At 35.9% G+C, this 16,594-nt stretch overlaps 1 protein-coding gene across 1 annotated transcript in view; it reads left to right on the top strand.

Moving 5' to 3' along the window:
- LOC118748199 overlaps positions 1 to 16,594 on the top strand; it is a gene marked incomplete in the record, with an annotated part of 60,823 nt that overhangs the window by 18,401 nt on the left and 25,828 nt on the right. The window contains 1 exon segment of the mRNA XM_036482583.1: positions 10,965 to 11,081. Coding sequence (XP_036338476.1) covers positions 11,010 to 11,081 — 72 coding nt within the window.

The following is a 16,594-nucleotide window of genomic DNA, read 5'->3' as shown; positions in this document are numbered from 1 at the left end:
TAGACATATGGTCCTTTAAATCTCTTTGCTTTCTTTCAGCAAAATATTGGTCGATTTTTTGCCTTTGTTGGTGAAAATGGTATATAATATTATAGTAAAGTTCGTGCAGTTATAATAAGCTTTTTTTGGTTAAATTTAACCATTTCCTTTTTGACACTTTATAAAACCTTTTTCTTCATTTTTTAATGGGGAACAAAAAACCAAGGCCTCATGATATTTTCTCCTTCCATCTCATTAGCAGGTAACAAACTATTGCCCCGTGAAATATGCAATACCAGAATTTCCACAATTCTTTATAGCTGAATTGCTGAATATTTTCACTGCCTTACCAACAGGCCAGAGGGAGGGGGAAAGGTGTGAATCCCCCTAGCCCGGGCTTTATAAGGGGCCCGAAATATCAGAACTATAAGTTATTATTTTTACAATGTAATTGCTTCCTCCGTTATATGCTTTTATTTTATGTAAATATAATCTGGTTCGTGCTGATTATTTCTGACTCTATAATATAAGAAAATTATCAAATGCTTTTAAATTAATACAATTTATGTATAGGGGCCCGTGATTTTTTAGTCCGGGGCCCGAGTTTTCTGTCAACGGCCCTGATCACCAACGTACATATATGTATATGTATGTACCTAGATACGAACAAAAAGCCTGCCTCACAAGAAAAACCTCACGTGAACGCTATGAAGAAGGTGGAAAAAACTTCAACATTAGCTTATCTGATAAATGAGTTTCAAAGTGATACGCAAATGTTTAAAATGTTAAAAATCAGTACATTTCTAAACTTATTTATTACTTTAGCTTTCTTTTATAAAGGTGAGATTCTGGAAAATATTTTACAAAAATGCAAATATAAGAAAACAGTATTAATGTTTAAAGAGCTTGAAAGCAATTTCGTGTTTGGATCAATTTTTCACGTCATACATATGTATATCGTCGTTTAAAGTACAAAACCGCGTATCGTCATTCCACAAAACCGTGTAACTGACATTTACTGCCAAAAATTGGATTTGCTCACACAAGCTCTTGGCTCAATCCTTATCCATTCGTCCTGAAATATACTAGCCAGAAATGCGATTGCTTTATAAAAAAGAGAACCATTTTGAGATATGAGTGTTTTTACGCTATAGAAAATAATTTCTACAACTTCAGATACGCGGTTTTGCATTTTGTTGATACGCGGTTTTGCATTTTGTGTATACGCGGGTTTTAAATAACGGCCCGACCGATTTTTATGAAGTTTTTCTGTATATTTGGTAGACATGATACACTGAGGGAAACAAATATTAAAATCAAATAGAAACGTAATTGATCTTATTATAAACGTCAACGAGAGTACTGTATATTGGTAAATATTCAATTCAATTACGCGCATATTAAAATTACCGCGTTCGTTCTGAAAAAGCATCCGTGAAGTGAATAATCATGACAAAAACTAAAAAAAAAATACTTAACTTGCATGTTGCCTGCAGTGGAATTCGAACCCTGACCATCTCTGGATATCAACAAACTGTGGCATGATGTGTGTGTTGTCGCCGCTCTCAGAGCAGCGCTCTGCATGCTTGGGGTGCGTATGCACACTTTACATATATATACATACTCAGATGTGAACAGTCAAATACGTGCGTAATAAATTTTGTATGAAAATATTATTTTTAAATACGAACATTTTTGAACGATAATCACATATAAAATATTCATTTTTACTATGCATTATTTCCCTCAGTGTAATAGGTCGTAGAGTATATTTGGCGGTTATTGGTAAAGGAGGCGTGGCTTCTCTCACACAAACCGAATTTTTCATATTGGATATATCTGGAAGTGTTCATGGCAGAGTACTGGAACTTGGTGTTGAGGTATATGAAATCAATCCCATACTCATGGAAATATTGGGAGTTATTGGAAAAGGGGACCTGGCAGCTCCCACATAAACTGAATTTTTTATACTACATATGGGCATTTGCATACGTCACGTACGTGACAGTCGTACGTTTCAATGATGCACAAAAAAGGAAAAGCATTTGTTTTCTTTTACTTTATTGGACTCTTGTGTATCACATAATTATCTGTACATTTATTCGAGAAAAGAAAACAATAGAACCGCATGGTCTTTAAATATACGCAGTTAAAGAGAGTAACGTTATGTGACAAAAATGGAAGTTGATTTATTCTTTTCTTACAAAATCGGAAAACTCTGCGGATTGTGGATGACTCTTTTCATGAAACTTGTTTCAATATAATTTGGAGTAATTCTAGTTGTTTTAAGAGTTATTTGTGTTAATGGTTAGGTTAGGTTAGGTGGCATCCCCATGCATCTGGGGCTCACTTAGACAGTTATTAGATTGTCTTTTGTGATACCACAATCTAAACGGCACCCAATACTTCATCGTTAAACGCCCCGAGCCGATAATGTATTTACGAGTTCGGCTAATCTCAATGCCCCAGACCCCTCGGGGCTATTAAGGATGTGAGAGCCAAAGTACTTCAACCTTAGCCTCGCAAACGCTGGGCACCCAAGAAGGTAGTGTTGAAGGGATTCCACCTCATCATCTTCCTGGCAACTGCGACATGCGGGGTCCAAAAGTGAAGGCTGCGGCTTTGTGAGTGTGAGGAGTGCCCTCGACCTCGCTCGCTGAGCTGATATGTTGATTACAAGTAACAAAAATGTATGTATGAGAGAAGTTCAAAAACATATTCATATTCATAAAAAAGTTATTGTCCTTCATATTCATTCAATTTGTTTTACAACGTTTGAATGTTGCTATGTCGATACTCATATCAACACACCTATTTATTTAAATTCCATAAAAGTCAATTAGAATATGAATGATTCATTTGTAGTTTTGAATGGATTCATGCAGAAGTCTAAGTCAGAGCTTCCGCATTAATTTTAACATTCGCATTCGCAATAATCAATGCGGAGCTGTTGCAAATGCGAATGTTGTGCAAGTGCACTGATAAAACGTATATATGGCAAACAAAATGACAAATTGTAGCCAATACTTTTGCCTGGGGTCGTGGGAGTATTTGTGTAACAAACCTGGTCAAATGTCATATTTATTAACTTTAATAAAAATGTCTTTAAACATATTATTTCCTAAGCTATATAACCGAGCTATCAATGGGCAGTCATAAAAGTTTCAACTTTTAATAATATTTTTTTTTCTGTGCTTTAAATACCTACTTTGGTTTCTTTCTTTATTATGATTTTTTTGGACCAATCTTAAAAAAAAAACTACTATGTAGACACAAAAGGAGACAGTGTACACTGTAATTCTCAGCCAAATTTTCGTGATTTGCTTTTGATGTTACATACACTCATTTCAATAATTTCAAATGGGTCTCTTTGGGGAATTAATTTTTAGCAAAAATTGTAAAACAGTAATTTTGTTTACTTGCCGGGAATATTTTTTTCATAGGGATATATGTACATTGGATCCTTGGCTAAAAACTTCTGTGGTAAAACTGTCTCTTCTTTGCTATTTAAAGTCAATAAGGATTTCCAGAATTTTGTTCAAGAATAATAATTTATTTTCCATATCCACCTATTTACCTCGCTATAAGCGCAAATTTTTCAAACCAGTCGCAGAAGAAAGTATTAAAAATGAATTGAAAAAAAACAAAAATCGAAAAACGCGGATAAGTTGCAGACCCCTCAAATTCCGAAACAGCCAAAAGAATGAGAAGGAAGAATTCTTTTTAAAAAGCTTTAGAACAACCTGACATATGTATCTGGTTTGTCTTGTAAGCGCTGTTTAAACAACGATCTCGCCATTGTGTTAGATTCTATTTGTTTCTTAAAAATACTTAACATCCGCATTGACATCCGCGTCCGCGGATGTTAGCTGTTAGATATTCGCATCCGCATTCGCATCCGCGGATGCCTAAGATTCCACATTCGCAACATCCCTACTACATATGTACATACAAATATGCATTTAAAGAAGTATTTTCCACACATGATTCAAAACTGTGCTATTAAAGTGAAGCGAATCGCAATCGCCTCGTATGTGAAAAGCGATAGAAAAAAAAGTTTGTAAAAAATAATAATTAGTAACTAAAAAAAAAAAAAAAAAGAAATTTGCCTAGTACTCGAACCTTAGCCTCAAAGCTAATAATAAAACTCAAATTGTGCAAAAGCTATGCACGTCGCCCATACAGGTTACGCTATGTCACACATACATACACAACCGACTAAACACGTACAAGTGCTCGCTTTGTCCCATTTCGAAATTAGACAATTGAATGAAGTTCGAAATCTATAAATAGAATAATTGCGTGAACAGCATCAATGCGTCAGCGTGAAACCATCGAAATTGAGTTCATACATTTTCTTATATTTAACATTTTCCTAACTTTGACGGAGCGAAGTTAACGCACAGATTGGGACGTTACCATAAGTTTTTCGAACATAAACGCGATTCAATGTGGCAATTGTGCCAAAAACTGAATTTGCTCACACAAGCTCTTGGCTCAAGGCTAATCCATTCGCCCTGAATTATACTAGCCAGAAATGCGATTGCGAAAAAAGAGAACCATTTTGAAATATGAGTGTTTTTACTCTCTATAACATAATTTATGCAACTTCAATATGCGGTTTTGCATTTTGTTGATACGCGGTTTTGCATTTTGTTGATACGCGGTTTTGTACTTTAAACGACGATATGTATGTACTAGGGTGATTGACCCGACTTTTCCAAATCGGTTTCCACCGGTCTTTTGGAAATCTATAGACGGTTTTTTGAATACTTGATTTTTCTAATATCGAATAAACCGGATTTTTTGATCGAACAAACCGGGTTTTTTCATTTAATCCAAATCTTGACCTCTGAATAAAACGTTTAGGTTTTTCGAAGTTTTGCACTTCAAGGGAAGCCCCTAACTATTTTCAAAATTATATCCTAGGTTATTTGGGGATGAACAGTATATCATATTTGATTCCAATAAACCAATGGTTGCCACTTAAACGCTCTCTACGTGTTTGGCCGAGCTTCTCTTAGCATTTGTGTTCTGCTTTTATATGGCAGAAGTACACCCGGATGGTTGCCATTGTCTGCCGAATGGCGACAGCCCGAACCGAAACAATTAAAAAAAAATGCAATAAAGTATTAAAAATTATCAAACATTAGTTTCTCACTGACTTTTGTTTGTTTTAATTTCGATATAAAAAGCTTTGTGCTTATTTTGCTTTGCTCTTTTTTTTTCAATAAAAGCTATCTTTAATGTTAATAGTTTTATTGCATTTTAAGGTCATAAATTCCTACTATGTAAAATAAAACCGGTTTATCCGTTTTTTTTTTTAATTTCAAAATCGGCAACCGGTTTTTATCAAATTGTTATTTTTAGAATAACTCGAAAATCGGTTTCGGAAAAAAGAGAAATATTTGAAACCCCTAGTATGTACATACATATATATGTATGTATTTTACCATCTTTGCAAAATAGCTGTTATTGAAATAATTTGCTGACCTGCAACATCGTAGTGATTGTGGCCTTGTTGTTACATTCTTCATTTATTTCTATGATTCATTTATTAACATACATATGTATACATACGTACAAATAAGTAAGTATGTATACTCGTATTTACATATACATATAAATTGGTAATAGCAATTTTTAAAACGTAGCACCTGCGCCCTTCGTTTGACCATATCAGCTTCCGTTGCGGTGCTTTTTTAATGTTCTTCTTTCCTTCCGCTTTGTGGATTTCTTGAAGAGAGAATGATAGGTATTATGACGTGCACGTCCATTATATAAAACGAATGATATAATGTCCGTCATCCAGTGTGCAAATCTCTGACACATACATATGTGGTAGATCTACCACAAATTTTAAAAAATTTGCGTCTCTACCACATCTACCACACACGGCTTAAAACCTACCACATTTATATATATAACTTAATAAAATGAGGATGGTTCCGCGCGCCGAAGTGGAAAATTTTTGACTGCCATTCACCTGTGAGTGGGCAGAAGTGATTCTTGTGCGTACGGTTCAAATCGTAGCTCACAACGCCCGGATATTTATATCCACGTATCCTCTGGGTAGTGACCAAACACCCGTTTGAGAGCGAACTAAAGTGAGAAGGCGTGGAAATTCGCGTGCGCTGGGTTTGGGTCCCGCCACGTTAAAACCCTGCCCAATTAAAAAGTTCAGAAAGCCCCGGATGAGACCCCCTTTTTTGATGACGACCACGGCAAACGTATAAAGGACTATGATTTAAGGGTATGCACCTGGAATATCCGGACCCTTAATGGGGAAGGTGCCTCTTCCCGGCTTGTTGATGTCCTTGGGAAGACTAAGGCTGACATCACCGCCATCCGAGAAATGCGATGGACGGGGCAAGGAAAAATAAGTGTGAAGCCTTGCGACGTCTACTACTACTTGCCACGTAGAGGAGCGCAAATTCGATGTTGGATTGGTGGTAGGAGAGAGACTCCGTCGCCGAGTACTGGCGTTTACTCCGGTGGACGAACGTCTAGCCAAAATTCGCATCAAAGCGAGTTTCTTCAATATCTCGCTCATCTGCGCCCATGCCCCGACGGAAGAGAAAGACGAGGCGTCCAAGGACCTCTTCTATGAGCGCTTGGAGCGTACATATGAGCGCTGCCCTCGACACGATATCAAAATCGTGCTCGGCGATTTTAATGCCACTGTCAGAAATATGTATTACCAAGATCCAGCATAAAAAAAAAATCCACCAAGCTACATGGCTGCCTTCAGATCGAAAAACGAGAAACCAAATCGACCATCTTGTGATAGACGGAAGGCATGCTTCCAGCGTTTTAGACGTACGTACACTCCGACGGCCAAACATCGATCGGACCACTATCTTTTTATAGCCAAGATACGCATCCGCCTCTGTGCAGCAAAAAATGTGCGCCCAGCAATGCAAGGAAAGCTGAACGTCGAAAAGCTGCAATCACAACAGACGGCCAATTTATTCGCCACTCGACTCACACACCTGCTCTCTGAGAGCACTCTTCAACAATCCGACATACGCGACATACGCGACCAGTGGAACCACATTTTCTGATTAGGCCCTGTCTGCACAGAAAACACTGATGTCGCGATAACCATGTCTCAAAATATATGTATTTCTAATATATTTCTATTTTTCATGGGCTGCATTGTATGTCAGCGCTTATTGCTCGAAATCTATTGCAGGCAATATGATATTTTGACAGCCATATTTTCATTTGAAACAAAGCGTGCTGGTGGTAACATCGATGAAGTTTTGATATTAAATCAAAATAAGAATCTATTCCCTACTGGATTATTTATGATTGCGTTTAAGGAAATTGTTCAGCAAGTTTTTTTTTGCAAGAGTTAAATGTTTTTTAACACCGAAATTTAGGGAATGTTGACTGGTGGCATCATGCAGCGAATGCTTATACCAAAAAATTAAAGTGTCCAAACAAAAAAACTTGCAATTTGCATGTATTTGGAAAATCAAAAAATGCCCGCCTCTGGTGTAGAGCCAGTGCAGGTAAATGTAATACTTTCCTGGATAATTGATAATACAGTGAAACCCGCTTAAGTTCCCAACATTTTAAGGCACCGTGAATTTTTTAATGTATTCTGAATAAAATCCCTCTTTTAAGTACCTCCTCGCTTATATGCCTTTTTTAAATTTCTTCAAACATTTGCATATTTTGAATTTCAGTGGCAGCGCTACACACCTTCGGAAAAAAAATTTAAAAAAATCAACGGTAATTTTAGCCACTTGAAACCTGCGCATTATTACACAAAAATTTAATGGGCTATAAAACTGTATACTCATAAAAAAGATTAACACTTCTGAAAAACAAGTTTGAAATTTTGGTGAATTTATTTTTCAGTGTTCTGCAAAATTTTAAGTTTCTATGGTTTTCGTTACGTATTCTTCATTAAATGTTCATGTTTTATTATTATGTAAGTTAACAAGAAGATGTATTATGTTCGCTTAAGTACCCGCATCGAGGTACTTAAGCGGGTTCTTTTAAGTACCCAACCCGCTTAAGTACCTCAAAAAGCTGACATTTTTCGTGAGGTACTTAAGAGGGTTTTACTGTAGTTGCAAATTAGTAAAGCAGGTATCGCTAATGTGCAGGTATGTTGAATGCATCTATCGCAGCAGTTTCCTTATAAATGTTAAAAATAATGCCGCTGATGCGCATTTTGGGGTGGCTATCTTAAATGTGCACTTAAGCATAAAGGCAGCAAAGCAAAATCGACTGTTCTACGATATGGATATCAATTAAAATGGCCTTGAAGGAACTTTATTTCTAAATTGCTTGTAGGAGCGTTGCCAACCGTATCCCGATATGAGCGTCAGACATAAGAGATTGTGGTTTGAAAATATTTAAAAGAGAGTTGCCACCTCTTTACAAAGTTAAATTCAATGTAATGAATTAGTTAAATATGGATATCAATCGCAACTGCTTTGAAGATATTTTATTTCTAAACTACAATTAGGAGGGTTGCCACCTGTTCTAAATTTTATCTTGAATAAAGGGAATCAGATGATGTAAATATGCATCACAATACGGGTGTCAGACGTTTTAGTTTGAAAGAAATTTGAAGAAGGTTGCCATCTGTTTATACATGTAGCAGAGGGGCCACCTGTTTCAAAATTTAAATGCAGCTTGATTTTAGGGAATTAGATAATTTAATTATGTATATTTTGGTGTCACACAAAAAGGGTTTAAGAAGATTGTAGTTGAAAAATATTTTTTGTTGAAAATATTTTAAATATTAAATATTTTGCCATCTTTTAAAAGCTGAACTTATACAAAAGTTACTGTATGAAGTATTAAAATATGGGTATCAATCGAAGAAGTATTAGGAAATATTTAGCTTAAACACTAAGAATATGAAAAACGGCTGCCACCAGTTTAAAAGATGGGCAGCACTTGAAATGGGTTCAAAATTCTATCGAATAAAATCAAAAGTAATGTACAGTTTTTAACCTGAATATGCTCTAATTATTATCACGTATTCTACGTTTTAGTTTAGCGGCTGTGACTCCGACACAGCCTACAGGTCAAGACGAAGGCGCTGGACTGATCATTTTTTTAATTCGGATAAGTTTAAAATTTTGGTAATTATTTGTTAAATTCTTATAATTTCTGTAATAGGGTTGAATTGTGGATTTATATGGTTACTGTTATATAATGAACTAGACTTTTATACAAATCTAAGAAACAAATTAAAAATAGCCAAAAATGGTTGAAACGTCATGCCTCTTTTTTTCACTTGACTTCGTTTCTTAAATCAAGCTCAACTCATCACAACAAGTACTATGTCAATTGGCCTAAATAATCATAGCCCTCAATATAGGGTAAATTCACTTAAGTGCTTCAAATTCTATAAATATTGAGTGGACGACGTGGACTGCAGTGGTGTTATGGACTTTTAAACCTGTATACTACAAACTATACAAACATATGTACGTATAAGTATGTATATGTATGTCTATGCATGTTAAAAGTGGATTTTGTCAATATTAAGAGGGCAAAAACGTTCATGGAATATAATAATAATATTTTCTATGGACGATGGGCGTCTTTCGATCAAATTCTGAAGTAGGGCGTTCAAAAAAAGTTTTCTGAGATAGGGCGTTTTCGAACTGGCTGCCGAAATAGGTCGATCTCCCACTCAGCCATCGATTTACAAAAATATCGACGAATTTCAACAAATGTTAAATAACATTTTAAACTTTTTAATCAGATTTTTAGAATTTTTTTGATCATGAAGTTTTTGTAGCCCATTCAATTTTAGTATAAGAAAGTGCAAGTTCGAAGTAACTTGGACTTACCGTTGATTTTTGGAATTTTTGTTCGCGCATTTTCTTCCATACAAAGTACATACATATGTTAGAACATAGAACATTGTATAGAGAAAAAAAATTGCCAAAAATCAACGATAAATCCTAGCTACTAAAAAATTTGCACTTCACTACTAAAATTTAATGCTCTACAAAACTGAATACTCAGAATGTTTCTAAGAAATCTAATTAAAAAACTCAATATTTTGATGAAACTTTGTCGAATTTTTATACAAAGTTTGATTTACGTTGTTTTTGTTATATAAAGAGCTATAAGATAAGATATAAAAAAATAAACATTAAGTAATCGAAAGGGGAATAGCCAAAGAATACTGAAATGTCTCTTGCCTACTTACATATACTTTTCCACTGTCTCTATTATATTTTTCATATCCATGAATTTTTTGGGGGAATTAGTATTCTTTTTTATAATTTCACTAAATTCAAGTTAGAATCGTTTCACTTAAGTGCTTCAAATTCTATAAATATTGAGTGGACGACGTGGACTGCCGTGGTGTTATGGACTTTTAAACCTGTATACTATGTACAAACAAATGTACGTATAAGTATGTATATGTATGTCTATGCTTGCTAAAAGTGGATTTTGTCAATATTGAGAGGGCAAAAACGTTCATGGAATATAATAATAATATTTTCTATGGACGATGATAAATAGCGTCCATTGACGTTGTTTCCGCTGGCCTAATTATACGACCCCGTAAAGCTTGATTGATTTTTAACATTTCTGACATTAACTCAAATATCACACTGATGTATAACTTGGTGTAAATCTGTGAATTTTGCTACAATTATATACCACCACTACAGTTATACACCAGTGTGCTATACTTGAGAATTCACTTTTCATTTGGGTATTAGGATCTCAGAAAAAATATTTGTTTGACGTTAGTCGAAGTGAACTAATGTCAATGGCATTAATTCCACATTTTTTTCTGACCTTCAACGCACTTTTGGCCTGCGTGCTAATGTCATTGTCATTAATTGCCTTATGAAAATGGATTTATGTCAATTGGCATTAATTCTAATGACATTACTTGACTACTATGCCTACAAATTATTATAAGAAAAGAATAATCTTTAACATTTAGAGCTACATATTTTAAAATATGACACTTTTTTGCATTCCAGATAAACCGTCGGTGAAAATTGGAGTAATATTATATCTAACTCAGAATGTCATATTATCGACAAAGATTAAAATACACGGATATCCCAGTGACTGTCCTTTTCTTACTTATGATGCACGTGAGTAAAATTTGTTTAGATTTACATATCGTCGCCCGTATGCCAGAAACATGAATATGTAAATATGAAAATTTTGTGAAATCAAGTTTGGAAGTCATTTTTTTACGAGACTTAACTCTACATTTATGCAATTAATTGTAAAATATGTGCTCTCCGCATACGCATGATATTCTGGATTGTGGTATAACATAGAACATTCAAAGGTTAATCAAGTCGACCCAATAACTCAAAACTGACAAATTTGCACATTCATGCTTCTGGCTTGAGAGTGAAGCATTGATAGTTTAGTAAGTATTTTTTAGAATAAATTGATTATACTTAATAAACACATCGAGAAAAATTAACGCAGCAGATAATATAAAGAGTAAGGCAGTCCAAGTTCGGGCAAACCCGAATTTCATACACCCGGCGCACAACTCCAAAATATTTATATATGTACTAGCCAATTCCCGCCTGCTTCGCGCCGCCTATTAAGAAATTTTGCGTGAGCCAATGCAAAAGTAACGTTTAAAAGAAAAAACGATGTGTAAAATAAAAAAGTTGAATCGACTTAAGAGTAGAATCCTCCTACAACTCATGGGCCAAGAAGAGTAGCGCTGTGATCCATATGAGCTTTATGAGCTTTACCGATGTTCTTATTGGCAACTGTGAAATCTCTGTCAAGCGTGCAAAATCTTCTATCTTGCAACTTCAACACTGGCCCGATGCGTAAGCCAATACAAAGTGCTCGTAAGGAAACTCAATAGCAAAGAAGAGCGTTTTCCGTTATAGGAGGGCCAAGGATAATAAGTTTTCCCGTATATTGGCTAAATGAGTATTGTGATCTCTTGAATATCGTTGAAATGAAGCCATTGGACGTCCGTGTTCCTTCTTGGACGGATGTGGTAGAATATTTCCTTGTCGATTCGCCACTTTTACAATTCGTTTTAATATTTATGAACTAGTTTCTTTGCGTCTTGCTGCTGCAATAACGGCAGCTCCGAGCAATTTCCTCAATCGGAGGTAAATGCAAGATCGCCTTAAAGGTGTATGAGGGCGTCAGAGAAAGGTGCGCTTACACAATTTCATTTAGCCATCTGAAGTAAACACATGGGGTTTCTATATATTTCGGCTGCAGCACCATCCACTGGCTAAATTTTTTTGCAAAATAAGCGATATGAGAAATTCATATGGGAAGATAAGAAGAGAGAGGCCGAAATACGGGAGGCGACTTACGGAAGGTTTCAACTCCTGTACTGTACTCCTGTAAGAACAACAATGGCGACCTGGTTACCTATGTTCAGAACGTACTTAAATTATGGAGGGAACCACCGTACCACCACCCTACTAAATGGTAGCAGCACGGTAAGGTTTGGAGAAGAAGAACCCGAGCCCCCGGTCGATGATGACGGAGTCGATGTTACTCCGCCTGACTATGAAGAGGTACGAATAGCAATAACGCCGCTGAAAAACAACAAATCTGCTGCGTATTGTGTGAAAGACTGAAGCCCACTGTCAATGAACTGATTGGGCCTTATCAGTGTGGCTTTAGACCTGACAAATCCACCATAGACGAGGTATTCACAATACGACAAATCTTGGAAAAGACCCGCAAGAATAGGATCGACACTCACCACCTATTTGTCGAATTTAAAACCGCTTTTGACAGCACTAAAAGGAGTTGCCTATACGCCGCTATGTCTGAATTTGGCATCCCCTTTAAAACTCATACGGCTGTGTAAAATGACGTTGACCAATACCACCAGCTCCGTCAGAATTGGGAAAGACCTCTCCAAGCCGTTCGCCATAAAACGGCTCTTTAATCTGATGTTGGAGAAGATAATAAGAGCTGCAGAACTGAACCTCTCAGGAACAATTTACTACAAGAGCGTGCAATTGCTGGCTTATGCCGATGACATCGACATCATCGGTAACCAAAACCGAGAAGTCTGTTCTGCCTTTTCCAAGTTGGATAGGGAAGCAAATCGAATGGGTCTGGTAGTAAACGAAGACAAGACGAAGTATCTCCTGTCATCAAACAAACAGTCAGCACATTCGCTCCTTGGCACCCACGTCTCTGTTGATAGTTACAATTTCGGGAAAGTAGAGAATTTCGTTTACTTGGGAACCAGCATTAACACCGATAATAATGTCAACATGGAAATCCAATGCAGAAACAATCTTGCCAACAAGTGCTTCTTTGGACTTGGCAGGCAATTCAGGAGTAAATCCCTCCCTCGACGTATGAAAACCACACAATATAAGTCACTTATCATGCCCGTCCTGGTATAGGCGCAGAAGCATGGCCAATGACAACATCCGATGAGGCGGCTCTTGGAGTATTCGAGAGAACGTTTTGCTGAAGATTTATGGGCCTTTACGCGTTGGCGACGGCGAGTACCGCAGAAGATGAAATGATGAGCTGTATGAGCTATACAACGACATGGACATAGTGCAGCGAATTAAAATACAGCGGCTCCGTTGGCTTGGCCATGTCGTTCCAATGGACACCGACGCTCCAGCTCTGAAAGTATTCAACTCGGAACCCGCTGGTGGGAGCAGAGGAAGAGGAAGGCCTCTACTGATATGGAAAGACCAGGTGGAGAAGGACTTGGCTTCACTTGGCATTACCAATTGGCGTCAGTTGGCACAGAAAATAAACGACTGGCGTGCTTTGTTGAACTCGGCCAAAATCGCTTAGGCGGTTACAGCGCCAAATAAGAACAAGATATAGCAGCGGCAACTTTCAGGACGTCAGCACGTCAGACGATGTGAGAAGTCCAGTTTTAATGCGAGGTGCCACGCCCCCTTTTCCAATACCTGCCGCTTTTCGTTATAAGCACGGTATTGATAACATATGTAGCTGTATAAATTATTTCTTAAAAATACTTGACATCCGCATTCGCATCCGCGGATATTAGCTTTACACATCCGCATCCGCATTCGCATCCGCGGATGTCTAAAATTCCACATTTGCAACATCCCCAGTACGTATGTATATATAAGGTGACCAGATTTCTGTTGAAAAAAATCGGGACATTTCTAAAGCATCGAATGCAAACATACAATTTGGTTTTTAGAATAATAAATAAAATTATAGTTTAAAAAACTAAAACCTCCCTATTATAATTGCCATTCGTACTGTCATCTGGTATGTAACTTGAGAATAGGAATCGCTGCATCTTTTAGACGCATCAATATTACATAGTTACATCCCGAGTTAATAAAAGGAAGGTAAAAAACACAACATTTTATAATACATACAAAGATAAAAAACTTGGAAAATGTTCGCAAAAATGTATGCACACAATATGTACGGTGGCGAGAAAGATATTAGGGAAAAGGCATTTTAGCAAGTTTTTTTTATGAAAATATAGCTTACTATTTAAAAAAATCATGTAGATCAAAATTTTAAACTTTGTAGAACATTTCGATGGCTGAGTGGATAATCGACCTATCTCGGCAGCCAGTACAAAAACGGCCTATCTCAGAAAACTTTTCAAGAACGCCGTATTTCGGAATTTGATTGAGAAACGCCCTATTTCAGAATTTTATTGAAAAACACCATATCTCAGAATTTGGTTGAATAACGCCCTATCTCAGAATTCGGTTAAAAACGCCCTATCTCAAACGAAAATACATTGAAAATAAGTTGCGATAAGGCGTTTTTGAATCGGCAGCTGAGATAGGGCGTTCTTCAACTAAATTCCGAAATTCGATCAAATTCTGAGGTAGGGCGTTCTTGAAAAATTTTCGAACTGGCTGCCGAGATAGGTCGATCTCACACTCAGCCATCGATTTACAAAATAATCGACGAATTTCAACAAATGTTAAATAACATTTTAAACTTTTTAATCAGATTTTTAGATTTTTTTTTGATCATGAATTTTTTGTAGCCCATTCAATTTTAGTATAAGAAAGTGCAAGTTCGAAGTACCTTGGACTTAACTTTGATTTTTGGAATTTTTGTTCGCGCATTTTCTTCCATACGAAGTACAAAAAATTGCCAAAATCAACGATAAATCCTAGCTACTAAAAAATTTGCTCTTCACTACTAAAATTTAATGCTTTACAAAACTGAATACTCAGAATGTTTCTAAGAAATCTAATTAAAAAGCTCAATATTTTGATGAAACTTTGTCGATTTTTTATACAAAGTTTGATTTACGTTGTTTTTGTTATATAAAGAGCTATACTTTCATAAAAAATAAACATTAAATAATCGAAAGGGGAATAGCCCAAGAGTGCTGAAATGTCTCTTGCCTACTTACATATACTTTTCCACTGTCTCTATTATATTTTTCATATCCATGAATTTTTTGAGGGAATTAGTATTCTTTTTTATAATTTCACTAAATTCAAGTTAGAATCGTTTCATTAAAAAAAACCCTAACATATAATTATAAAAAATCTTTTACAAGAAAGATGACTGCAATATAGCGGGAGTACCAGGTTGACAGCATAAAACATAACCAAAGATCATAGAAAATAAGGACTTCTTTGTGATAATGTTTGTACGAAAAATTGTTTTTGTGAAAGAAAACACTAAAAATCGGGACTTAATCGTTACAAATATGAATAATCGGAACACTTATACCTCCTGCCGTTTAAAAAATATTCAGCGGAACAATTTTCTCAAAATCGGTACTGTCCCGCCAAAATCGGTACGAATGGTCACCGTATGTATATATTTTCTCTTTGTCATGTATCAAAATTTGTAACACGCGGACAATTTAAGTATGTATGTCGCGAAATGAGCAAAAAAATAAATTATCTTCCGAAAATTTACACAAACAGTAAATGGATCTAAACGGTAACACTGCTTGTGAACTCCCTAAGTACGTATATGTACATAAGTACCAGGGAAGACAAAAATATGCAAATGCATATTATGACCCAAAGTATTTACATATTTTGCCGAAATAGCATAAAAATGCATAAAAATTATTATTTTGGTAATAAATGTATTAATTTTCACATAGTTCATCTGGCAACACCTTTGCGCCGATAGCCGGCAGACAAAAAACAAAAAGTTCCGTTACTTTCTAATAAAGAATTTTAATATACTCATACAAATATTTCGACTGTTCTTTTCCAATGGCACAGTTAAGCGCTAAACCGGTTTTGGTGGATGAAAAATTCAATGAAAATTTACCGAAAGGGAAATAATCTTTGCGTTCGTTTTTAGCGAAAGCAGTTCAACCGTTTCCAGGTGTGTTGCGAACTGATCAGCGAGTTTCAATTCGGATCTGCATCTATTGTAACTGCTCAATATCAGAAACAAAATTATTTTGTGTGAAGCAATATTTTCACCTGGAGAATTGTCATCTTTTAAATATTGTCCAACAACTTCTTGTGACGTAGAGCGTTCATTTTCAACACACATACATAAGTATATACAATAACTTTTTATGCGATAGTAAAACAAATTTTCGTTGCAAAATATACATTTAGGGGATTCACAAGACGTGTTAACCGTCGTAAAATCTTAAGGTTAACATCTTTTTTAATTAAAATGGTTTTAGGGGATTTCT

The sequence above is a fragment of the Rhagoletis pomonella genome, unplaced genomic scaffold (assembly GCF_013731165.1).
Source record: "Rhagoletis pomonella isolate Grant_MI unplaced genomic scaffold, Rhpom_1.0 Rhpom_scaffold_00012, whole genome shotgun sequence".
Lineage (NCBI taxonomy): Eukaryota > Metazoa > Arthropoda > Insecta > Diptera > Tephritidae > Rhagoletis > Rhagoletis pomonella.
Note: the sequence above shows the minus strand (reverse complement) of the source record. Positions and strands in the feature narration are given on the sequence as shown.